The 26245-nt window shown below is 31.4% G+C and overlaps 3 protein-coding genes and 1 pseudogene across 3 annotated transcripts; all 4 read right to left on the reverse strand.

Moving 5' to 3' along the window:
• Positions 1–636: 636 nt before the first annotated feature.
• Positions 637–4633, reverse strand: LOC133694281 (protein trichome birefringence-like 10; annotated as a pseudogene).
• A 1331-nt stretch (positions 4634–5964) lies between these two features.
• Positions 5965–7939, reverse strand: LOC133693241 (F-box protein At2g27310-like). The gene is made up of 2 exons (XM_062114419.1): positions 7649–7939; positions 5965–7227 (listed from the first exon to the last, which is right to left on the reverse strand). Exon 2 carries the CDS (start codon positions 7214–7216, stop codon positions 6089–6091), a length of 1128 nt encoding a protein of 375 aa, XP_061970403.1. The 5' UTR covers positions 7217–7227; positions 7649–7939; the 3' UTR covers positions 5965–6088.
• A 10172-nt stretch (positions 7940–18111) lies between these two features.
• LOC133693371 (outer envelope membrane protein 7-like) lies at positions 18112–18848 on the reverse strand. The gene has a single exon (XM_062114574.1). It carries the CDS (start codon positions 18636–18638, stop codon positions 18405–18407), a length of 234 nt encoding a protein of 77 aa, XP_061970558.1. The 5' UTR covers positions 18639–18848; the 3' UTR covers positions 18112–18404.
• Positions 18849–19681: 833 nt separating this feature from the next.
• On the reverse strand, positions 19682–21995 carry LOC133693370 (small nuclear ribonucleoprotein SmD1a). Its single transcript, XM_062114573.1, has 4 exons — positions 21803–21995; positions 21633–21709; positions 20104–20295; positions 19682–19999 (listed from the first exon to the last, which is right to left on the reverse strand). The coding sequence occupies exons 1-4, from the start codon at positions 21814–21816 to the stop codon at positions 19938–19940; spliced, it is 345 nt and encodes a 114-aa protein (XP_061970557.1). The 5' UTR covers positions 21817–21995; the 3' UTR covers positions 19682–19937.
• Positions 21996–26245: the final 4250 nt, after the last annotated feature.

Raw genomic sequence — 26245 nt, forward strand, 5'->3', positions numbered from 1 at the left:
GTTTCAATGTTCTCGTACTTAGTTTGGCTGATAAGGTTTTTGCTTGTTCTTTCCTGTCACTCGTTATCATGTATTCGTTCTTTTTTAGTTATTTTGGCTTATTAGTTTTCTTGTTCATTCTTGAACATGCCCATCCAATTTTGGATTCTTATGGACTATCAAGCATGCCTGTTTGTGCGTGAATGTCTCCCCGATTTTATCTTTGAAAGTTATGCAATTATGATTGACCAAAAATTGTCAATGGCACCCACTGCTGTCAAAAGCAGGGGAGCATGGAGTGGCCTTTCCTTTCATCAAGATTAAAGGGAAGTAAGCTAGTGGATAACTTCAAAGGAGGGGATAAGACAGGCATTGTCCTCTTGAATGCTTAATCTCTAAAACCCTCAATCTCCTTTGCAAGATCCATTTTGCTCACCACGCTGCAAATTGCGCATAATAAATTCACAGGGAGCACCTGATAGGGAAGTGGTAATGCCCCATGCTTTCGATTTCCATCAAGGCATGGAAGTCCGTATTTTTGGCCAACCAAATCCTTAAAACATAAATTTCTAGCTTAAGTTACGAGTTTTTCTATGCTTGTGTCAAGAAACCAACACAAATTCAAGAGCACTGTAGGGAAATAAAGGCCCCCAAAACTAGCATAGTATGTACTTTGAGAATTTCCATGCCCTGGATTCTCTACATTCTTTAACAATGACTAAAGCTGAAAAGTCCTGCTCCCAGTGGTATTTGAATTAAACAGAGGAGGAGAAATCGTTCTGTTAAATTGCCAGTATTTGCTTTGCATAAACAGTGTACAAGTGGCGTTATCAGAATCTTTCTATGGTTTTTCTGTCCCAATGAATGCACTTTGTATAACAAAAGGAAAAGCATGCCTTTGTGTATCTCTTCACAGCCATCAATTTTGCCTTGTCCACGATGCCTGTGAAATGTCCCCAATCATTCTGGGAACAAAATTCATCAAAAAACAGTGTAACTTAAATTTTCCCAAAGATTGTCGATGGAAACTGTGATTGATCAAGTGGATGACCTGGAAGCGAACGCATCACAACCAACTCAGCAAATGATGATTTTGTTGATTGGTTTGAGGAAACAGCAACCTTTGATCTATGAACTGCCGTTCTTTAATCACGCTGGTCAAAACAGATAACTTCCTGTGCAGTCAGAGGAGCTTGAGAAGATTCTGTTAGATTTTGTGCATGAACAGACCCCCGCTTGAGAAGAAGCGTATAAAGAAGCTTATTCCAGGAATCAGGTACACCAGGGAGGCACCAATGGCTGCAGTCTTGATGGTGTAGGGAGGGTGGACCTATACTTGATCATAGATAGTACATGGATGGGTGGCCATTCTTTTTCCGTGCTGACATGCTTGTCACATTCAACAAATGCAAGTTCATGGCTTGTGATTCATTTGAATGTTTCGATAACACATCAAAGAATATTTTGAAATGGATGTCCGGTGAACCAGCACTGAGCTTTTCAGTCAGGAAGCTTTTCCAAATGACAGCTACCGTGAGACTTCCGGTCACCACCTCTGTTACATAAGCAAATTTATGAGATAACACACTCACATGCAGTATTTGAGACCAAAGGAATCATCTCAAGTAACTCATGTGTTGAAAAGAGCTGGTCCACAGTCTAGCGAGGAAAGAATTCAGGTTTTCCCTCATAATCAGAAAACTGCACTGATAATGTTATTCTGTACAAAAACTTGAGACTAAAATCAAAGAGTACATACAGATGTATCAACATTCAGGAAGAATCTGGCAGTTGAAATATTCGAGAAAGAGTTGCTTGTAAATACATTTGAAATGTCCAATGATAAAAAGAGTACCAACGCAGAAAATTATATCAAGAAAAAAGAAAGCTAAAGACAAACCTGAAATGTACCGGAGAAAAGGATCGAAAGAAGACTTGAGTCTTGCCCGTATTTACTTCAGTGTGAATCCAATCGATCAAGGTTTCAATTGATCTTCGATATGCAGTTTCAAAACTCATCTCCACCTTTACTTCCCCCCCTTCTTGGAAGTAACAACCCCTAGCAAATAACATAAAAGCAATTATCAAATATCATTTCAACATTATAGCATGAACAGACAATAGCTTCACTAGCAACTCTGAGACAATTAATTCCTCGAACAAATCATATTCTGATTTCTGACCTTGCCTCTTCCTACATGAAGTGTGCATGAGCGAGAATGCAACATCTTAAAAGTGTAAAATAACAACTAGAACTGACAAAAGCATGCAACAAGAAGATTGTTACTCTGATGGTATAATGAAATGAAATGCCAGCAGCAACAAGAAGATTGTGGTTTTATTGCAAGGCAAACGTACTAGCTGTGGGTGATTTTATATGCGGTAATGAAAAAGAAATAGATAAAAACCCTTTCATATTTTCTCCATTTTGTCCATAAATCAAGTTTAATCATTGGTTTGAATGCCATACTCCAGTTGAAGACCGCAAACCCATCTTAACCCACACCTTTGGACTTTGGTTTAAAAGTGGTAAAGAGGATTCATACCAGGGAAACCTGATAGGTTATCATGCTTAGGAAGTTGGGAATAATCCTCAAGTTCATATTCTGCCTTTACTTTATCCCTTCTCGTGCGCTCAACTTTCATAATATTCTGTTTACATCTACAATGGCACACGCCATCTCATATGCAACTGAACAAACACCAAGAACTTCCTCCATATGTTGGTCAATTCAAGCTCAATAGAAAGATGCAAGTTTCAGCAGACTCTGCAGTAAATCTATGGCATTCAAAAGATCTATAATCTCACCATGAATAATTTCCTTACCATATTCATGGCTAACAGAAACACCTTTTCTTCTAGTCAACAAATACAATGCATGTATGTTTTCAGCTCTGCCCCTCGGATTGAAACTCTTTTGTGAACAAACAAACTGTATATACCTTTCTCCTTCTAAACTTGTCACCTTAGGGCCTAAATTTCCATAATGTTGCTGATGTGTTTGCCACACGAAACATGCTTTCATCTCCAAGTTATTCTGTGGATTCACAAGGATTTTTTCCCCCGCTAAATCCCCAAGTTGCTGAGCTTAGAAAAAACATATTGCACATATACACCAGCTAGAGAAAAGGTTATACAAAGACTATCTTTGCACTCATATGGTCTTATCCTAGTTCTATAGTGCCAAAAGTAAAAAAAAAAAAAAACCCGATAGTTTACGCTCTCGCACACTTACACACAAAAGAACCAGGTCATGTTAAGTGATCAGATAATATGTCTTACTCTCTGCCACTCAGATTGAGACTACATGAACAAACAAGATGTGTGTATCTTCACGGATCTAAACTAGCCACCTTGAGGCCTAAATTTCTATAATCTGTCAGATGCATTTTCCACCTTAAACATGCATTTTAAGCAGACCAGCTACAGTAACCATATGGTCTTATCCTAATTCTATAGGGCAAAGTCAAAAACCAGAAAGCGTATGCTTGAGCACGTGCGCGTACACACACACACAAGAGCCAACTCATGGAGGTAAAGCGATCGAATAGGCCGTCTTTACCCTCTAGTGGTCTTAATTATGCATACATGCAGACCAGTTGTGCTAAAAAGCTATAGATAGTTATTGTGCCCCAGTATGGTATTCTCCAGATTCAGCGATGCCAAAAGTTGAAAATAGCTACATATAAAGACACAAAGACTAGCACTTAGTGTTAGAAAAAGATAGAAACATATTTTGAAGATAAAGAGACAAAATAAATCCTCTAGATTGTTTTGAAGTAAATTTATGTAGTTTTAAAACATAAAGCGAATGATTAAAGGCTACCTTAGGAACCCGTAACTGGATGGGTTAAACTTACCCTCTTATGGTCTTCCCATAGTTCCACCAATGGCCAGAGTTAATAATTAGCACATCCGCATCTTTCCACTTGGGGGAAGTCCAGTCCAATGTATCCACTCTTACAGTCATCCTCACCTCATTCGGAGCTCCGGCAGGGGGGCGACCTTGTACCATTAGAAATGGAGCCCTAAATACTCAACGGTGCAATTTAAGTCCTTGAACATGAACGCCAGGAACCCTTTGTGCTTTGTGATTATATAGAAGAATTGTCAGTAACAGCAGTGGCAAGCATACCGAGGAGGGACTCCCGTTGGTTCCTTCCAATGGAGTCTCCAACAAATACAAGCCTCCGCTTCCTCAGCTTTTCCAACATCAACCTTGCATCAAATCTGATATCAGGAAAAGAGAGAGACAGAGAACCCCAGGCATGCTTCGCATTCTTTGGATTACTGTGATCACAGTATTAATCAAATTCTAGTGTTATTTTTTTTAATTTTTATATTTTCCGTTATTATTTAAATAAAAACAAAATACCACAAATATTTTGTCAAAATTATATAATCACTCCAAAAACAAATTGGATTCACAAAAAATATATTCGAGTCTCTCATTTCATGAAACTATACTATGATACCTTGGGGTTGTTCAATTTATCCTTGTTCTTGGCTTTCTTTCTTTTTTTTCCTTTTTTTGGGCACAAATTAAGAGCATTTACATATTCAAATCTGCCATAAATTAGTGTGCTCAAGCTAAATCATCACGTACTGTGATTCTTTAATCCGCGATAATCCTTCAAAGAACAGAGCATCCATTGACCGGTAAAGGAACATCCGTGGAATGTGCTATGATCCTCACCAGTTCACTACTTCCTGATAGTTGTTAAAAAAAATGAAAAAGAATTCAGACCTAGCACAAAAAAAAATTATTCAGGCATGTCGGCAAATGGGTTGATGTCAATAAATTCCATCTCCATTTATTAAGTACGTATTTGGAAGTGTTTTTAAAAGTTATTTTTACTTAAAATTGTATTAAAATAGTTTTTTTAATAATAACATGTTAAAATTATATAAAAAAAATATTTTTTCATATTTTTTTCAAGTAAAATATATTCTTAAAAAATAATTGAAAACAAAGTTATCCCACTTCAAACACTCTCTAAAGCGCAAACTATAAAACGTGCAAATATACACCGATCAAAAAGAAACAGCAACGCTATTGGATCCTTTTAGCCATTCCCACATGAAACGAGGCCAGATCCATAGCCATGGGCCAGCATCTAGTATACCTTTTGGATCGCTGAGCATTTTCTCCATCTGGGACTAGAAGTACCTATCCAGGACCTTAGTAAGAAATGAAATGATTTCTTGTGAGAAATCAGAGACGTCATGGAAAACAGGAAAACAGAAACGTTGTAACCTGGCATTTTTGGTATCATCTGCTGCTTTTGCTTTATGTTTTTGTTTCCAAATATTTGAAATAGAAACAGAAAACTTGTTTGTTTTGGATTTTCAAACCACCCCGAGTTATGAAAGGAAGTTATATGAAACGCATCGAATCCTTTCTCAATAAGCTGTGTCCAAGGATCATCCATTGCCTGCTGGAAATACCAAAACAAAGAGCCTAGCTTGAGGGGCATTTTCTTTGGTAAACAGGTTTGCTTTGTTTAAAGCAACCTCCATAGAAAGCAAGAAGTCTAGTGATTGTTGCTGGAGCTTGGAAAGGATTTACTCAGCATGTTCATTTAGAAAACTTGAGTGCAGGTCAACTGATACCATATGCTAATATCACATTTTGCAACGCTCAGCAAATGTTATCGCTTCAGATTTACTCGAGAAGCATGAACTAAATAGGCCAAAAAGTTGAGACAATAAAGTAAGACGATTGCTCACAGGATAGTAATGAAGACCAGGGTGGTGCAGACAGTGCCACCAAAACAAAAGAGGTGATGGGCTGAGCTACTTGCCAAGAAAATATATTTAATCAAGCTAGAGAATACTGTAATAAATCTGTGCTCTTACCTTAATGATCGGTTCATTCTCCGTGACCAAGAACGAGAAACGCCATGGCGAGGTATGCTGCTTCCGGTACTGCCTTCGTGATACAAATTTATATAGAGAAGATATTGTTCTCTAACCAACCAGGATAATGAAATCAGTAGTTTTATCACCAGGAGCAAAATTGATTTTTACACAAGGAAAGGTACACATCTGGAAAGTTTGTTAGAGCTCTGGCTAACAGTGATTACAGTAACAGATGCATTTCAGTTCTCACAAAATGTAGTACCAGAATGTGAGGAAAGCAGCAATGCCAGTTACGATACAAAGCCTATCTAACCTGCTTTCGATTTTCATCTTCTCCTCTCTTAACTCGCTCTGCGCTTTTGAGTACAAATGACAAGACTCGAGAACTTCACTGTGGTTTTTGCTCCTGCGGCAGCTCAATGCTTCCTTGAGAATAAGCAAACTATTTCTTCCATTGACATGAGCGCCTTCCATGTCTTCCAACTGCATGCTCAGCTCTGTTAATTTGAGAGTTGTCTGAACGCCCTCTCCTTCAGTGTGGATCACTCTAAACTTCATGATAAGGATGCATTCTACTACTTGACATGGAAGAATGTCTTTCGCAGAAAGTACAGATCCAAAGCGTATCACAAAATCCTTGTCTGTAGGCCAGTGCCTTTGCCCACCGAGAGGGCTCCAGCTAGCAAGATTGGCAGCTTGCTTGATTTTTTTGTTAACAACAATCCAACTAAGTCGAAGCCCATCACGAAGCTCCATCCATAGTTTTCCATCCTTCCTTTCTTTCTCCATAGATAAAATTGGGGGCAGACCATCAGAAACCGAAAGGAAAACTTTCCCTTCATTATCATCATCCCTAGCTGCATAGGTAAGAAGATCAATACGAAATGGACAGTTGTAAAACCAACCATTGAACTCATTGGCATTAGGGATGCCCCACAGTACTTTCGAACAGATTGTTTTATCCTTGTACCTGATATCAACAATGGACACAAAATCCGACGGTGCAACACTCTCAAATTCATCAACATCACCGTAGTATTCAGCCTCAGTCCATTCTTCAGGGTACTCTAAGTAATCGTTCCATTGATACTCAGTTACTTCCTTGTTAACAATAAGCGGAAAACAGTCTGCATAAAACTTTCTGAATCCACCAATTGACGATATTAAACTTCTAACATCTTCCCTGTTCGTGGAAGGCCACATAGAAGAACAAACATTATCCCACAATTTCTCTTCTTTTGAAATGGAACAGAACGCAGCACAAGCACAAGCTGCACTGGCCAATGTGGGGCCATCAAGACGCCTCAATATATCATAGAAGAGATCACTACTTAACGATGCTTCATTCTCAACCGGTCCAACCGACATAGCCATAGACAGGAACTCTGAACATAGCAGAAACAAAAAAGATAAAATTGCTGCATGCATATAAAGATAGTAATTCAACATAAGTTCTCTTGGTAATCACAGAGAATTAGCAATCCATGATGAAGTTTTGAGGAAATGGTTTTCGAATCATTCAACTTATCCCTGCAAGAATCACTAATATGAGAAAAATCACAGTTCAGTGAGATTTGTAGACAAAAAAAAAGGACCATCTTAAGTTTTCCCGATTATAATAACAGACAACATAAAAGAGACTACAAACAAACCCCGTCACTTATAAACATCATCAAAAATCCACTCAGAGGCATGATTAAGCAATGATAAAACGATAACCGTCATCAATTAAATACCAAATCAAAACCAGCACTTCAATGAGAAAGAAGAGATAGAGAGGAAGAGGACGCTGAGTTAACAACGCACCTTGTAGATTAACAAGCAGGCATCACCAGTGAAACAAAGATAAAGAGAACAAAACGTGAGCTCAGAGAAAAAGCATTCAGGAATCAGAAAAGAACAAACGAGAGAGAGATTCTTTGAGGGTTTAGATGAAACTAAGGTTTTGTTGGGATTTAAGGGTTTCTGTCTACTTTCTTGCTGCTGATTTTCTCGGTCTGATAAACATGAGGAGGAGCATAGGGGGTTTGGTTTCTGCTCGGTCTGGTCTGGTCCGTTTCTGATCTCTGATCCGTTTCCTTGTGGTACTTGTGATTTTCAATGAATATTTGTCACGTCATTTAAATGTTGTGTTGATTGATGTAGACCATCCCGTCGTGTCTGACTAGTCTTATCTCTTCAGCTTTCCCCTCTCGGAATTGTGTCCCTTGCTTCATCTCTTTTATTTTACAGACAAAATCATAATTAATGTATTTCATGGTTGTTGGTTTGAAAATAATTTTTAAGAAATTATTATTTAAAATTTTTTTTATATTTGTTTGTTATTAAAAAAATGTCTATAAAAAACACTTTCTGATTAATAAAAAATACTTTCTAGTCAAAGAGAAATTTAACTTGGTTTTCAGGAAAGTATTTTTTCTTTTAACTATGTTTGTTTTCTAGAAAATGGTTTTTAGAAAAATACTTTTCAAACTTTCATTTGTTTGTTTGCCATTAAAAAAGTTGGTTAACGGAAAACACTTTCCAATCAAAGAAAAATTTGTCTTGGTTTTCAGGAAAGTGTTTTCCTAGAAAATTTGGGCGCAAAACACTTTCCAAAAGTTGTGAAAAATTTAGAAATGTCATTATTTGTTGATCATATCAAATTTGATCCTCAAACTTTTGATTACTATATATAATTTGTTTTAAATATTTATTTTTTAATTTCATCTCTTAAAATTTAATTTTTATATTAACTTTAGTCCTTATTTTTATAATTATTATTTACTTTTTCCTTATCATTTTTTTATTAAAATTTTTTATCTATCAAATTTGGTCGTCATTCTTTTGATTGTTACTTATTTTATTTGAAGTAATTTATGAAATGTTAATTATTATTATTTCAATTTCTTCATCTTTTAATTTTTTTATTTTTTATTTGATCTCTATTATTTTGATTATTATTTATTTTATCTGAGATAATTTATAAAATTATATTTTTTTTCAATTTCATTCTCATTCAACTTTTTAATTTGTAAGATTTGTTCCTCATTATTTTAATAAACTTAAAAAAAATAAAACATTAATAAGTTATTTTCCAGCTCATTTTCTATAACATAACCAAATACTGGAAAGTATTTTCTAATTTATTTTTCATTACACTACCAAATATCAGAAAATATTTTTTTAAAATTTACTTTTTCTAAAATTTACTTTCTAAAAAAACTACAAACAAATGTTACGTAATTTCAAATTTAAATCATTCTCTTTCCCTTATGCGCCTACAAATTGCTGGTCCTTTGAAATGATCCTGCTTAATTTCTTGCATCTTGTTATACTAATTTTTCACTCCTTTTGATCCAGTATGAGGATTCAACTATTTTATTCTACTATATTTATAAATAAAAAAATCAATTGTTCCAATAAAATGTTTTTCATAAGTTATTCCTTAATTTTTTTCAATTTTTTTTAGTTTATGTTGACAAACTATCATTGAATTTTGAACTTTTAAATAATAAAAAAATCCATCCAAACTACGTCGTATATTGTAAATAAAGATATTTCTAATTATAAAGCAAAAACTTGTGGTTTCTTTACTGTTAGTTAAATTATTGTCAGTTCTCTCATATTTCATTAGGGATTAGAGCACTCAAATTTCAAAAAACAAAATTAAGTTTTATCCTTAAAATTTTTTTTAATCCTTAAAATATTTTTTACACAATTAATTCATTTTGAATATAAATTAGAGACCAGCTACATGTTTTATGTGGGGGTTGAGAGTTAAATAGAAAAAAAAATAAACTAAAGTGAAAAAAACAGGTAAAATTGATGGCAAGTATATAATTTATTTAAAATTTTTATCTTTGACCCTTATTTTTTTAAGTAATTAAATATCTGGTTCCTATAATTTTCAAAAAATATATTTTGATATCAAATTTTATTTTTTTTAATTTATTTTGTTTATATTAAATATTTATTTTTATAATTGTTTAAATATGTACAATTTTGCATAGTATTTTTTTATTAAATAAATTTTACATGCAAGTTGAGCTCTATTATAAATTTATTTTAATAAATAAATTTATTAAACACAACTAGTTAAATAACTCATGTTGCGATATTAAATATTTTGAATTTATAGCTCAGTTGATCAGGTCCAAGGTTGTTAATTATGTTCCGTTTCATCTGCAATGACCGAAACATTTCATACCAATTTAAAAAACAGAATAATTTTCATCTCATTTCAAATCTCGGTCCGTTCTAAAATTTTCAGCTAAATTTCAACCGAAACATTCCAGTTTCATTTCACATATTCCGTTCCGGTCTTAAAAAGTCATTGAATCAAATTGAATCCGGTTCAATTTAATTAATTAAACCACTCAGGTATAAAAAAGCTCATTTTCATTACTATTTTCAATAACAATGATATTAACAATAATTATCATATTGATAATTATTATTTTCATTAATAATGATATTAATTTTTTAAAATTAGATTTATCACTAATATATATGGTTTATATTCTTATTGTTTTTTTTTCATGTTTATAATTTGTAGGAATTTGAGCAAAATAAAAGATGTTTTAGATCCCATTAGCCTTGATAACATTGACCTAACTTTATATTTAAAATATTTGTATTAAAACATTTTACTTTCGTAATATTTTGATATTTTGTTTAAATTGAATTACTTTAAGTTATATATATATATATAGTATAACCTTGAAACGGCACGCTGAACCTGAAACATTTTATTCCAATTGAAAAAATAGAATACCTACCAAAACGGAATTGATAACCTTGATCAGGTTTTAGATTTATTTTTTAGAGATCATTAGTTCAAGTCTCATAAATCTCAGGGTCACTGGAAGTTTATATGATTATTAATTTTAAAATTTATAAAATTATTTAAGATGAACGTAAATTAATATTAATTTTTATATTAATAAATAAATAAAAAGAAAGAGTAAAAAATTCAATCTTCCAAGCACTCTGTCACGCGGTGGTGGCCAGGAGGCACATGACTCTCATTAACTGTCATGTCATATACTTATAGCTAGTGAAGAAGGAAACTCTAAATTGAATTTCGTGCTGGGCAGGAGGTGCCTGTGACCACAAAAACAAAGAGCGCGTCATCTCTCTAGAAGGTCAACACTCAACACTGCGAATTAGATATTTTTGTATTCATTGAGAATGCCTCTGAGTGTGTGATTGATATTATTTTTTAAAATTATTTTTTTAATTTTTAACATTAATATTTCAAAATAATTAGAGAATTTCACTCTTGTTTTCATCTTTTTGGACGGCATGAACAAGGAACCAAATCAAGCTTAAAACCTTTGAGATGCATATCGGATGGAAGGCTTTCCGCTTTGCCTTTTTTTATAAAAAAAATAATAACTTTGTAAGCATCACCCTTTTGTTTCCAATGATCGGACATGTCAAGGAAATCTCGCTGCCATGTAAAATCTAGAACTTGGCATTGACTCTAGGTCACGCTCTCCATTGAATTTGAAACTTCATTTACTTGTTAAAAAATAATTTTATTTTGAAAAATAAATTCTGAAAAAATAAATTATAAAAAAATAAATTATTTTCTAATGTTTAGTAGCGTAATGAAAAATAAATTAGAAAACACTTTTCAGTATTTGATTATATTATGAAAAATAAGCTGAAAAAAAACCTATTAATATTTTATTTTTCTCAAGTTTATTAAAATATTTGGTTATGTCATGGAAAATAAGCTATAAAATAACTTATTAATGTTTTATTTTTCTTAAGTTTATTAAAATAATAAGGAACAAATCTTATAAATTAAAAGGTTGAATGAGAATGAAATTGAAAAAAAATATACTTTCATAAATTATCTTAAATAAAATAAATAATAATCAAAATAATAGAGATCAAATCTAAAAAATAAAAAAAAATAAAAGATAAAAAAATTAAAATAATAATAATTAACATTTCATAAATTATTTCAAATAAAATATGTAACAATCAAAAGAATGAGGATCAAATTTGATAGATAAAAAATTTCAATAAAAAAATGATAAGGAAAAAGCAAATAACAATTATAAAAATGAGGATCAAAATTAATATAAAAATTAAATTTTAAGAGATGAAATTGAAAAATAAATATTTAAGATAAAATATATATAGCAATTAAAAGTTTGAGGATCAAATTTGATATAATCAACAAAAAATATGACATTCCTAAATTTTTCATAACTTTCAGAAAGTGTTTTACACCTAAATTTTTCAGGAAAACACTTTCCTGGAAACCAAGCCAAATTTTTCTTTGACTGGAAATTATTTTCCGTTGATCAACTTTCCTAATAGCAAACAAACACAGGAAAATTTAGAAAGTGATTTTTCAGAAAATAAATTCCAAAAAACAAATATAGCCTGAATTAAAAATATAATTTTAACGGGCAAATCGTCAGGAGTTATTTAAAAACAAAATAACATTCTACTTTTCATATATCCTATTTAATATATAAATTAATATTTTTCTATACAACAAAACTATAAATATATATTTATGTTGAATGCATGTTTATCTTAAATTTTATTTTATAAATTTAAAATTATATACACTCTAAGTTACTTTAAATGATATTGTAGATTTTGTATACTCTTATCATAATAAACTAAATACCAATATTCCTAACTATATATCTAAGATAATACAATATATTCTTACAACACTTGGTGCGTTTGAAAGTTTCACGCCACTAAACATACCCTTGCACTTTTCATCATTATTCATCTAATTACAATCCCTTCCTTCTCTTTTTATTTTATTTAAAAAATAATAATAAAAGAGTGAATAAATTCTAATGAATTGGTCTTGTAACCAAAGGAGTGATATATTTATACGTGCATATAGCGACGTTTGGAATTCCAGACAGGTCTGTATTGCTTGATTAAATGGATCAACCGGCGGATGTGATCATGTGAGCGACAGATACCAGTCAATGTCGTGATCGAAGCTCTTACTCCATCACCCACAGGACCCGGCTCGATTGTTAAATCAAAACGGTTCCTGAATCTAGGTCCAGATATGGCTGTTCTTCTTCTTTTTTTAACCCTCGATGAGGGAGCAAGGTGTACCAGAAAAAAAGTGAGGAAGCAAGGCCGTCCAGAAAATGACTCAAGAACAATCATTCGTCGGATCGACTCGTGTGCTTCGCTTTCGAAGAAAAACTTTTGGAGTGAGAGAAAGCTTTAGGTGACCAAACGAGAGGAAGGAACACTAAAATAATGGATGGGCTCCAAGAGAGGTAAAAATTGACATTGCACCTACATATTCCATGCACCGACGGGTTTACTATAGTTTTCATGGCGTATGGTTCTTGCTGATGTTAAAGTTGTGGAAATGGAGGTGTGCCAGGTGGCCAGCGCACCGGGTGGTGCTTAATTATTACTTGTGATTCTACTACCAGTCCGCCACCACCTTAGCATTAGTTGCACCTGTCACCATAAATGAACTCGATCATGGCGTAACCTGCAAGGAACGTTCCTGTGAAAGTTCAAATAAGACGCGGCCTAGGCCCAGATGAAAGCACGAGGGACTACGGACAACTACAGCCTCGGTAGGAAATTACGCGAGCCGAGTTTGGAATTTGGATTCCAGCTATCATTGACCACAATGTTTCTCTACTTGTTTGCGTTTTTCACTTGTTTTTTTTATTTTAAAATGATTTTGAAAAAAAATAATTATTTTTATTTTTTATTTTAAATTTTAAATTTATTTTTTAATATTTTTAGATATTAATATCAAAAATATTTTTAAAAAAATAAAAAAATATTATTTTAATATATTTTAAAATAAAAAATATTTAAAAAAACAACATATAACATTATCATAAATCACAAATAGACATCAAACTCATTTTGCCATAACATGCAGCGGCGGAGCTACTCTAGAAGTTTATTTCGCTCCCTATGGTTTCATAAGTTATTCAATTATATCCTTAAAATTGTAAATTGGATCCTCCTAAATGCCTATATATATATAAAAAAAACCAATATGCCAAGTGCATGGGAATTTCTCAGGGCACGTGCCTAGTTGTTTTTTTTTTTTATTGACCCGTCCAAGCATAGCTAGACTCTTTTCTATTGCTTTTATTATTATTATTATTTAAATTTTATCATTTAGTTTGAGATTTTTATTCTATTTTCATCATTAGTATTAGATAATACAATTTAGAAAGTGAATTTCAGGAAAATAAATTTCAGAAAAGTGAATTATTTTTTGATATTTGGTAGTGTAATGAAAAATAAGTTGGAAAATATTTTTCAATGTTTGGTTATATCATGGAAAATGAGCTGAAAAATAACTTATTAATGTTTTATTTTTTTTAAGTTCATTAAAAAAATGAAGAACAAATCTTACAAATTAAAAAGTTGAATGAGAATGAAATTGAAAAAAAATATAATTTCATAAATTATCTCAAATAAAATAAATAATAATCAAAATAATAGAGATCAAATCTAAAAAATAAAAAAATTGAAAGATGAAGAAATTAAAATAATAATAATTAACATTTCATAAATTATTTTAAATAAAATAAGTAACAATCAAAAGAATGAGGACCAAATTTGATAGATAAAAAAATTTCAATTAAAAATGATAACAGAAAAGCAAAAAACAATTATAAAAATAAGAACCAAAATTAATATAAAAATTAAATTCTAAGGGATGTAATTGAAAAATAAATATTCAAAACAAAATATGCATAGCAATCAAAAGTTTGAGAACTAAATTTAATATAATAAGCAAATAATATGACATTTCTAAATTTTTCACAACTTCTGGAAAGTGTTTTCCGCTCAAAATAAAAAGAAAACACTTTCCTGGAAACCAAGCTAAATTTTTCTTTGACTGGAAAGTATTTTCTGTTGATCAACTTTCCAAATGGTAAACAAACACAGAAAATTTTGGAAAATAATTTCCTGTAAACTACTTTTCGAGAAACAAACACAACCTTAGTTAAGATTGCGGGTTCGATATGCACTTGGAGCAATATAGACAATTGTCCACCTTTTTTTTCAAGAAAAAAAAAGGAACCTTTATAGATATAAAAAAAAACCCATGTCAAGCGCGTGGTCCCCCGAGCCCCCCTCCTATGCTTTGTTGAGAGAGGTTATTTATTTCTTTTTGTTTAACCTTTAGGTTTTCCTTGTGATTTTTTTAATTTTATTTTTTAATGTAGAGTTTTTATTAAATTTTATTATTTAATATCAACTATTAACAAATTATTATTTTTTTATTCAAAGAGTCCATAACTCTAGTTGCAGATTTAGCGGATTGGCTAGGATTAACCTAAACTTTTTTTTTTATAAAAATATTTAGTTAATAAGATTACGTTGAAGTAACTCTCATTCACTTTAATATAAAATCCAAGTTAAGTAAAGAATTGAGTTAAGAATTTATAAATTAAAAATATTATAACAAGTTTAGTTATAATATCAAAAAATTTACAGCGATTTAAGTATTATTTTTTATATTATAAAAAAACATTAAGTTCACACGGCAATGATAATGCGTGAAATAAACTAGTATAATTTATTACATAGGACTTACTAATTTATTACTTTGATTTAAATATTAAAATCGTTTATATTATTTAAAGTATAATGAAATTATTTATTTTTTATTTAGATGATAATAATATGCACAAAAGTTGAAAAAAAATGTGAGCAAGTAATTAAGTAATAAGTTAAAGGGTGTGAGTGATTTACTGTTCACTCACACCTAATTCATTGTGGATTACATCAGTAATCTATAGTGCATTCCTTTTTTTTTTTCAACTTTCCTCCATTTTTTTGTTTATTTTATATTTTTTCCTCAAAATTACTTTCCTTTTTTTCCCAACTTTTTCTCTCTTTTTTTGTTTATTTTTTTAAAAAATTATTTTTATTGATTTTACTTTTTTAATATTGAGCTAGTTAAAAATTTCGCTTTGTAATTTTTTTCCTTTAAAATACCATGGATTACTATGATGTTTTCCCACTTGATTTTTCTATTTTATTTTTTTATTTTTAAAAATTATTTTTGTTGATTTTTTTTATTATTGAGCTGATTGAAAATTTAGTTTTGTAATTTAAAAAAAAACATTGTTGATTACTACAGTGTTTCTCCGAAATTATCTTTTTCGATTTTATTTTTTAATATTGAGCTAGTTAAAAATTACAGTTACAATATATGAGAAAAACACTGTAACTTTCCTTGTAAATTACTGTGAATTGTCATATTGTGTTTTTCCCACATGATTTTTTTCTAGTTTTTTTGTAATATTTTTTTCTAAAATTATCTTTGTCGATTTTATTTGTTTAATATTAAGCTGGTTAGAATTTAACTTTGTAGTAAAGCTTAATTATGTGGGGAAAGCATTGTAGCTTTCATCACAAAACACTGTGAATTGCTAGAGTGTCTTTCAACATGATTTTTTTTCTTATGATTTATTCAAAATTATCTTTGTCAGTTTTATTTTTTTAATACTGGGCTGGTTGAGAATTACAATTACAAGTCATTACAAATAAGGCTAAATCATGTAGGGAATCATTGTAGCTTTCATCACAAAATACTATGAATTGCTACAATGTTTCCAACACGGTTTTTATTCCTATTTTTTTTCTAAAACTATCTCTATTGATTTTATCTTTTTAATATTGAGCTTATTGATAATTTAGATTTGTAATTTTTTTTCTTTAAAACACTGTGAATTGTTGCAGTGTTTTCCCATATGATTTTTTTCAAAATTATCTTTGTTGATTTTTTTTTAATATTGAGTTGGTTAAGAATTATAATTACAATAAAGCTAAATTATATGGGGAAAACGTTGTACGTTTTCTCACAAAATATTATGAATTTCTACAATAATTGTCTAAATGATTTTTTTTTATGATTTTTTCTAAAATTTTCTTTGTCGATTTTATTGGAGAAAACACTGTAGTTTTTCTCACAAAATATTATCAATTGCTACAACGTTTTTCCTCATATGTTTTTTTCCTTCCAAAATTATATTTGTTGGTTTTTTTAATATTAAGTTGGTAGAGAATTTATCTTTGTAATTTTTTTTGCTTTTTATTAACATAAAAACTAAATTATATGGCGAAAGCACTGTATCTTTCCTCACAAAACACTGTGAATTGCTACAAATCATTTGGTTAAGTCTATAAGTTTTTGATCACCAACACGATCTTTTTTTTATCTTGAAATATTAGCTCTATCATATCTTTAATTTTTATTACTTATCTAATAATGGTTCATAATTATAATATTATTAAGTATATTTATTTTATAAACATGTAGCAGTGTGCATGCATGGCATCTTGTATATATTAAATTGAAATCATTCACTTTAATTAATAACTTAAACAAGTCTCATATTTGCAACCAATAGATAAATCTAAAATAGTAATTATATACTGACACTTTGACTTGTTTTTCTTACTTTAAATTTAATAAAATAAAAAACTAGAGGCAACACGAAGAAAAGAAACCTCTGTCTCTATCTCGGTCGCCTTGGATTCGTGTCCTCTCAAAAACCAATTCTCTTGATTTGGCTACATTGAAAAACCCTAGATTCCTCGCCCATCATCAACAGGTACTAAGAAACAACGTGCTCTCTCTCTCCCTCTCTCCCCTTTCCTTTTGCTTTCGAATTCTCTCCTTTCCTTTTGCTTTCGAATTTTGGTTTTGAGTGTTTGTTGCCTCAGATCCGTCACTGTTCTTTTGTTTTCTCAAAATTACGCGTTGATTTTTCCTGACTGATAATTATTTAACTTTTTTTTTCTAAAATTTAGGATAATGTACGGACATCTACACAATATTTACTCTTTAATTTAATTGACTGATTACCTGTTCGACCCTAATTTTTTTTTATATATATAAAACAAAACGGAATTGTTTTTGTTAGAAAAATAATTAATTACTGGGTCGTAACTGATCGGGTTAATAGCACAAAATAATACATGTAGTGATATACAATTACATGATATATTTTTTTTAAAAATTGATAAATAAATTCGATTTTGAATTTAAAAAATAACTTGTATCCTAAGATTTAAAATTTTAAAAAATTAAGGACAGTCTTCCTGGTCAATAGACAAACCATTATGGGTTCGTAGGCTAGTTAATAGTTAGCCACAAAAGTAGCTGAAAGATGCCCATGGTTATTGTTGTTGTTATTATTATTTTTCCTGATCATGCCCATGATTCATGCTTTATATGATCAAGAAATTTATTCAAATGTGCCACCATACATAAGCTTACCAAAATCTACCTTAGAACACCGTATTTTAGATATATAATAATCAGCTTGTAAATTAACAAACTGTAGAGAAAAAAAAAAAAAAAGCAAACCCCTAAATCTTGCCGTCAATTGATTTCAAGAGGAGGTTAAAAACTCCAACATGGTAGAACCAAAAACCCATTCAAATCCCTGGCACCTAAACCCCCATAAGACTATTACTAACACCACTGAGTCTGATCTCCGACTTCCACCCCCAACCCTTTTTTTATATATATAAATTTAACCAAACAACTAGTATTCAAAAATCATAACCATCATCATCAAGCAACTGCTGGCTTCTCATCAGAGAAAAAGGCACCAGATTCAGAGAGGGAGCCCTTCTCCTTGCGATCAGCAGAATCATCATCACCATCGGGATCCCGAGCAGGATCAGACTTGTCCATGGCGGAACGAGCCTTGTCGAGGAAGGGTTTGAAAGCCATCTCAATAGCTAGCCACCCAAATGCAAGAGCCCCAAATACAACCGCCGCCTGTTTCGCTGGCTTCATCCCCATCTTCTTCTTCTTCTTCCTTTCTTTCCACAGCCGCTGATCTCTGTGTTGATTAGGTACTGTTTTAAGCTTTCTATGCAAGCTAAGCTTGATTCCCTTAGATGGATGTATTTATATGTGATGGGAGAGGGGAAGTAAGAAACGGTTCTTTTTGTTTTTGATATCGATTGACGGTCAGGATTGGGTTTGAGCTAGGGCTATCTGGGGAAGGAAATTTGTCTGACTGTTATTAGTTACCAAAATTCAAATTTTGAAACAAATACCCTCCTTAGTAAACAAAATTAATTTCATAAATTATTTTAAATAAAATAAATAATAATAATAATAAACTAATAAAAACATACAAATAACAAAAAAAAAACCACATTTAATATAAAAATCAAATTTAAAAAAAATTCAAAAAATTCAAAAAAATATATAACAATTAAAAGATTAATAACAAAATTTTATATAATCAATAAAAAATAAGATGTTTTTAATTTTTTTAAAACTTGAAAGTATTTTCTTGCAATAATAAAAAAGAAATTTTCTAAAAATTAAAAAAACAATTTAATTACAAAATTGCTTTTACCAACTTTTATAATAATAAATTAATTAAAAAATCATTTTTTTTTATGGAACAAATACACTTTAGAAAATTGTCCTTTTCCTTTTTGTTGTCTTGACTATATTTTTTTATTGAGGCTATCGGTATAAACAAGGGGTATACCCGTCGTTTCAAAATCGATATACGGTTACTGATAAATGGGAAGAAAAAACAACATGCTAGGATTTAATACGAAAGAACTAGCAGTTGCAATAATAATCGGAAACAATTCTCGGGATAAACCTTGCCAGCAGTTGGAAAGAATGCGCAGATGGGTTTTAGGCGATCATCTGATCAGCCAGCCATCTTTGCTATGTATCAGCAGCACAACTAAGCATTTAAAAGAGACATTCAAACGGTTCGAGCCATCAATCAGGCCAACGGAAGTGGATTTTTTAACCACTTGCTCCAGTTGCGCAGTACTAGTATCCGCTACATGCAGGTAATTCAAATCAGAATGTTCCATGAATGATAGCATTCCAGCATGATTAATGAAAGAGGATACAGAAGAGTAACATGACATAAGCTCATCACTTTTGATCTTCTGGTTGAATTTGAAAAGGATTAACCCACAGACAAACTCGTGTCCTGCAATTTGCCTTCACAAGGCAAACAGCAAAATAATGCAGTAACATTCTCTTACTGTTCCTAACTTTACCAGCAGATTCGTGTTTACATAACCAGACGCTGCAAAAATTTAAGCAAGCAAGATATGATTAGCGGCCACGGCCACGGCCACGTCCACGGCCTCGGCCTCTACCACGACCCAGAGGCCTCCCTGAAATTTTTAGAAGAACTAAAATTATTAGCAATCTGTTATAAGTAGGAAAAGAAATATTATGTAACATTTAAATGTTGAAGCCAAAAAGAAGTTGGCAATACCAGCTGTTGGCTTCTTAGGTTTGACCTTAGGTGTCTCCTCGATCAACAAAGTCTCAAGATTCAAGCTGTCAGGAAGGATGTAATAACGAATGTTGTTGCCCCTCACACTGAGATGATCCAAAGTTACTGGATTTTTCCCTTTCACTGTTAATTTCACTGTTTTCAGATGAGTGTTCATACTGATATCAACACCTACAATTGGCAAATCAACCAGTTAGAATTGTCATTGCTTCACCTGTTCCACCATGTGCACAGGAATGGAAAATTGGAATATCACCTAATAACACTCCTCTAAAACCCCTAAAGTTGAAATTCATAAAGGATCAGAAAGAAATTCAATCCCAGAACAAATTTACCTTGTAAGAGAAACTCGTAAAATATTTCAAATTCCCCTCCATCATCAAATAACTACAAAGACAACAGGGCTCCGGAAAGTCTCACAATCTGTCCTCTCCTTCTGGCCTCTAGGATACATCATTATTGCGTCCGCATGTCTCATGGCCATCCAAGTGGTAGATAAATTTTGCATAGTTGAACTCACAATTAATAGACAATGTCACCACACTTTAGTAAGTACTATACACGAACAAGTGTTGTTCCTATCGCATATTTGGATGACTCATCAATTCATGGGGCCAGCCTAGGTCAGGGGCATTATAGTTAGCATTTAGCATACTCAATCTCTAGGGGTAAAAAGCTTATCACGAGTATCGTAAAGAAGACAAGATTCGTGGAAAAGGATGTTGCTCCAAGAAATATAGCAGCTAGCACTTATTCTCCATCACCTTAGCTCCAAACTCTGCCTTAGGTAAGAGATTAACCTCTGGATTTGAAAATTCAACAGTTAGTTCAAGCTATTAAATTCCACGAAAGAAAATTCCATTACCATAGATGGAATTGCCCATCAGTCCAAATGAGAAGCAAACTATCTTCTTTTCCTCAATCAATATTCATATAAATTGAATTAATTTACTGTATACTCTAACCACAAGACAATAATCTCCATTATGAAAATTACAATCTACCCAGTAGTTCATATGCAATTTATCAGAACATGATTCATTCTACTTTATGGTCTATTTAGTCCAGAATTCCCCAGCCCGTCAAACACAACTTCATTCGTTTACTTTTTGTCAACTGACTCCACCCCGGATATTTTTCATTCAACGAATCTACCAAAATCTTTTTGCAAGAAGAAAAGGAAGAAACCAATGCGGAAGAACAATCTGCAGCAGAATAGACATAGCAACCCTCACTTTGGAGTTGTCAATGATCCCTTATCACAAATCTATCTATTGCACGACACAGCAAAAACTCCCTAAATATACCATAACAAAGTGAGTAAATTGTCCATAACATTGCGCATCTTCATCCATAGATCAGCTCCCCTAAGAATCTACGGGGATAAAATAGCTGACGAACTTCTTAAATCTGGAGGTGGACAATAGCCCAGATATATACAAGGGTTTAACAAAACCCCAGGTAGATAAAACTAAAAGAATGAAGGTAATGGAGAGAGAAATAGAAACCTGTGATGGTGCCGTGAACAACAGTTCCGTTCTTCAGTTCAATTGAGACGGTCTCATTGTTCAGCTTCATCAAAAACCTAGAGACGAAAAGGATTGATGAAATAACACAACGATCAGATTATTAATTAACAACAGAGAAGGTAGACAAAGATCAGTTAGTAAAAACAAACCTGACGAGCTTCATTGTGGAGTTGGAAGGGAAGAGAACGCTAGCGAGCTAGCTAGGGTTTGAAGAAGCAAGAGCAAAGGCCGGTGTTGGAAGCGAGAGAGATGAACGGGGACCTCTTGCACAGATGGATCTGCTGGTATTAGGGCTCTCTCTTGCCTTTTTTCTATTTGGAAATTTGAAACGTTTAGAGCTTGCTCTAAACGGTGCCGTTCGGTAGTTTCAAAAAATGACGATGATATTAAATAATTAATAGAAAGCTATAATTTTTTTTAGTTCGCACGACGCCGTTTGGCTAAACGACAGTGCAAAATAGAAACCTGCAAATTGCGAAAAGGCTCCCCTACTGGCAGGTCTCTGTTCTTTTAGCCTGTACTATGGTTATGCTTCTCCATCCTAAAACAATACAGCGAAATTAAATAAATGATTGGTCATAGATAAAAATACAAATCATATTTTGAAATTCTATTCAAGCTGAAATAATTTTATGATATAGAATAATATAAAGCATATCGCTTCTATCAAGGCCTTTCATATATTTTGGTTGTCTGCGTTTCTTGATTTCATCATAAGTGAAAAGTGCTTGCTCTGCTATAACACAAGTTGATGATAGTATGAGTAGTAATGAAGATCTGGGCAGCAAGTGAGGAACTGTGTCACCGACTGTCTTAATGACTTACATTTTCTTTCATGGTTGATGCAACATGAATATAACCAATTGAATCTTGACAGAGATTACTTCATGTGAAATTTAATACTAGAATTTCTCGGCACTGAAAAGTTTGCTCTTTTTTATGTAAAGAAGATCAGATCAACTGTCCCCTTTTTCTTTCCTTGTTCTTTTAGTCTTTATGCTACATCGGCCAAGCATTTTGTCAGAAATAAGAAACGGAATGGTTCTTTTATTTCCTTCATGATATGATACTGTTTTGCACTCTTCAGATGACTAGGATCGTCGTATCTGGAGAATCCATTCACTCCTTTTCCAGTTTTCTTTAATTTTGATGTCTCATTATAAGAGTGTCCATATTTTAATGTATGATCTAGGGATAATTACTTACAGCTCTTAATGTAGATCTATTACTGTGCCTCATGGGAAAGCTGACGGAACCAGATATATGATGCTAGCTAGTAACCTGGGATGGATGTAACTTGATAGATAGGAATTTTCAATTCCGAAGAGTTGAGATGTGGTTTCTCTGAAAACAAGTGAGTAAGGTGTGCATGCTTGCCTTTAGACATGGAAAGGTTGTGGTTTTGTAATTGTCTAATTCAGCATGTTTTCATGAGAACTTCTGTGTTCTTTTCTTCGGGGCGTGCCTGAGATGACTCGCAACTATATGTTACTGGATGGAGAGATGATCATAGATGCCGATGAAAATACACAAAAGCAAGAGAGAAGATGCCTCATTGATGGCAATTATAAAAAAGATTGTTTCAAGAGTTTTATTTTGAATATTTTCAACTTTATCTGCTGATTAGAAGATACCTTTCGACAAAAGATAGTATAATTGAACCTCGAGATATGAAGCGTGGGGCTCTTTCCAAAAGCTTGAATCCTATTATAGACATGACCCTGGAAGCATTCAGTGTATGTGTTACCAGAAGCACAAGAGATTAGCTACCATCCATGTTACTTTTAGAAGATTTGAGGTTGTGTATTTGTTGAAAAACTGATTTCTTGGTTTATTCTGTCAGGGAAGGAGGAATTGGTTTTAGTTTCTTTCATCTGTTACCAAGCTTTTGTAGAAATTCGAAGCGGATGGTCTTATATTCAAACCGAAACTTTCTTTGATTTACAAAATTGCCAAACCTGACAGGATTTTCGGAAGTTTATTTGTTTTGTTTCAACATTACATTTCATAAATAAAAGGTATAAGAAAAAAGAAAAGAGCTAACATACTGTAGAATACTAAATACATAATTTTCTTTGAACTTCTGTTACCAAGTTTATTTGTTTTTTAATTTTAAATTAATTATATTTTAATATTATTTTGATATGTTAATATTAAAAATAACTTTTTAAAAATATATATTATTTTATTATATTTAAAAAAAACATTTAAAAAAACAACTATTATTCTATTATATGAAATGGGGGGAGTAGAAATCATGTTCTTATCTGATATGTGAATTTGATTGGCTTTCGTTTTCTTATGTGCTGTTGTTAGGCGGATTTGAATCGAGCAATTGTAATGATATCGTTCTATGCATTGCTCTGTTTTGGATGTTGACATTCACACTTTATTTTTTTTCTTTCTGCGATCCTCTTTTGAAGAGAGAAACTCAGAAACAAATATCGAAATCAATAAGATAGCTGTTGATGTAACTTTTCATTTATTACTTACGCCCTGTTTGATTTTATATTTTAAAAATATTTTTAAAAAAAATTAAAAATTTTTCTTTTTACTTTAAATTAATATTTTTAAATTATTTTAATGTGCTAATATCATAAATAATTTTTTAAAAATAAAAAAATATTATTTTAATATATTTCTAAATAAAAAATATTTTAAAAAATAATTATAAATACATTTTCAAACATAAACTATGCAGGACAATGTTAGATATGGTGTATGTGCTTGATCTAATTATTTGTTTTGATAAAATATTAAAATATAATTTTATCATACTATATTTATAGAAGCATTAATATTAATGGAGTTATGATGAATTTTTTAGAATTTTTACACTTTATCATTTATATAATATTAATGTTGTTAATAATACGATAAATCTTAAATGATTTTCACACACCTAATAAAATAGAATTTAGAATATAATTGAACTCATGGAGATTTGATTTTTTCTCTAAATTGAACTCACGAGGGATGTGCTCTTCCTCAAACTTGAGCACATGACAATGAGCTCTTTTTCAAGATTGAGTTTACGAGAATTGAACTCTTTTTCTAAGCTGAGTCTATGATATTAAGCTTTTCTCCAAGACTGAATTACGAGGGCTGAGCCTGGATATATTACCTAAGAGATTTTAGATATTAATGGTTTTTTAAACTTGTTAAATCTAAGTTTATCATGTTATCTCTTTAAAAAATATTTAAAAATTTGTTGCCTCCTAAATCATTCATGTTATCATCATTTTTAATTGTTCTTACTGTTATGCATCTTTAACAAAATATTGTTGGGATGATTGGTGCTAAAATAAAAAATTTTTTAAAAAAATTAATATATTTTTAAATAAAAATATTTTAAAAATAACTTTAATTACTCTCCTAAATACCCCAAAAAGAGTCTAAGAAGGATTCAAAAAAAACTTATGTTTATAGTTATTGCTCATGGTGTGCAGTCAACTAATAATGTATTGTGGTACAAGATATTTTTTAATATAGTTTTTTACTTAAAAATATATTGAAATATTTTTTTATTTTTTACATTAGCACAACAAAAACATTATAAAACACTAAAAAACATCAATTTAATGTTTTTAAAATAAAAAATATTTTTAAAAAATATCTTAAAACATAAACAAAAAACACACTCATTTAAATCCAAGACATCGCATTCCTCTCAATGATATCATTGTAAAAGATATTTTTAGTTTTTTTTAAAAAAAACTTTTGCTAGAATTAGAATTTATCTATAAGTGGGGTTTTTTTCTTTTTCCTTTTCTTTTCAATTTCAACTTTAAAATATTATCAAACTAGGGTACATGTAATGAATTCAGAATCTCGATGATGTATTTAGAATTAGAGGGATGGAGCAAAACTCTTTCCTTCACGTTCTCATGTCTCGCCATGAATTTGAGCCTAGCTTTAATAGATTTGGATCATGTATGTAGTGTCCTAGGCCCAAGAACATGGCTTCGCACGACCCTGTAGACCATTTAGAGGCTAGTGGATTAGAGTTAAATCAAATCAATTAAAGCTTTACAGATGCTTTTGTGATGCACAAATCAACTATGTGTGTGCAAAACTAGTCCACTCGACACAGTCGGTGACATAGACGTGCAGATTACACGTAAATTCCCGGACCTTACATGATTTGTAAGCACACTCAGGATCATATACGCTAATATTAAAAAAAATTATCCAGGTGGGAATAGCTTTTCTAAAAGAGCAAGAGAAATTTGGAATTCAGTTCATTGATATGAATGGATTGAATAATCTAGATTTCATTTAATAACATGATTAAAAAAACAACAATAAAAAAAATAACAAGATTAATAAAAAAACAACAGTAAAAGATTGAATTGCTCCTAATTAAAATTGATAATAACAAAAATACCATAATAAAATAATAAAAATACCCTTGAATGCCCGTTTTAATTGTTTGCTTTGAAGGATAATGTATTTATTTTATTGTGGAATTAAAAGCGTTAAAAAACCAAAAAGATTTCTTTTCTTTTTTATTTTTGTTTTTAATGTCCCTTTTCAATTCCATAATGATAAATGGACTGTATAAAAAAAGGCTGTTCTGGCTATGATAGCAA

This window comes from Populus nigra, chromosome 5 (assembly GCF_951802175.1).
Source record: "Populus nigra chromosome 5, ddPopNigr1.1, whole genome shotgun sequence".
In the NCBI taxonomy this organism is placed as follows: domain Eukaryota; kingdom Viridiplantae; phylum Streptophyta; class Magnoliopsida; order Malpighiales; family Salicaceae; genus Populus; species Populus nigra.

Bases quoted from the DNA above. Each gene is read 5' to 3' on its own strand.
- LOC133693241 (XM_062114419.1), bottom strand. From the start codon at position 7,216: ATGGCTATGTCGGTTGGACCGGTTGAGAATGAAGCATCGTTAAGTAGT.
- LOC133693371 (XM_062114574.1), bottom strand. From the start codon at position 18,638: ATGGGGATGAAGCCAGCGAAACAGGCGGCGGTTGTATTTGGGGCTCTT.
- LOC133693370 (XM_062114573.1), bottom strand. The intron at 20,296-21,632 runs GTTTCTATTTCT...TGCCAATTGTAG, and splicing joins TGTTCACGGCACCATCACAG to GTGTTGATATCAGTATGAAC. The intron at 20,000-20,103 runs GTATTGCCAACT...TAAAAATTTCAG, and splicing joins ACCTAAGAAGCCAACAGCTG to GGAGGCCTCTGGGTCGTGGT.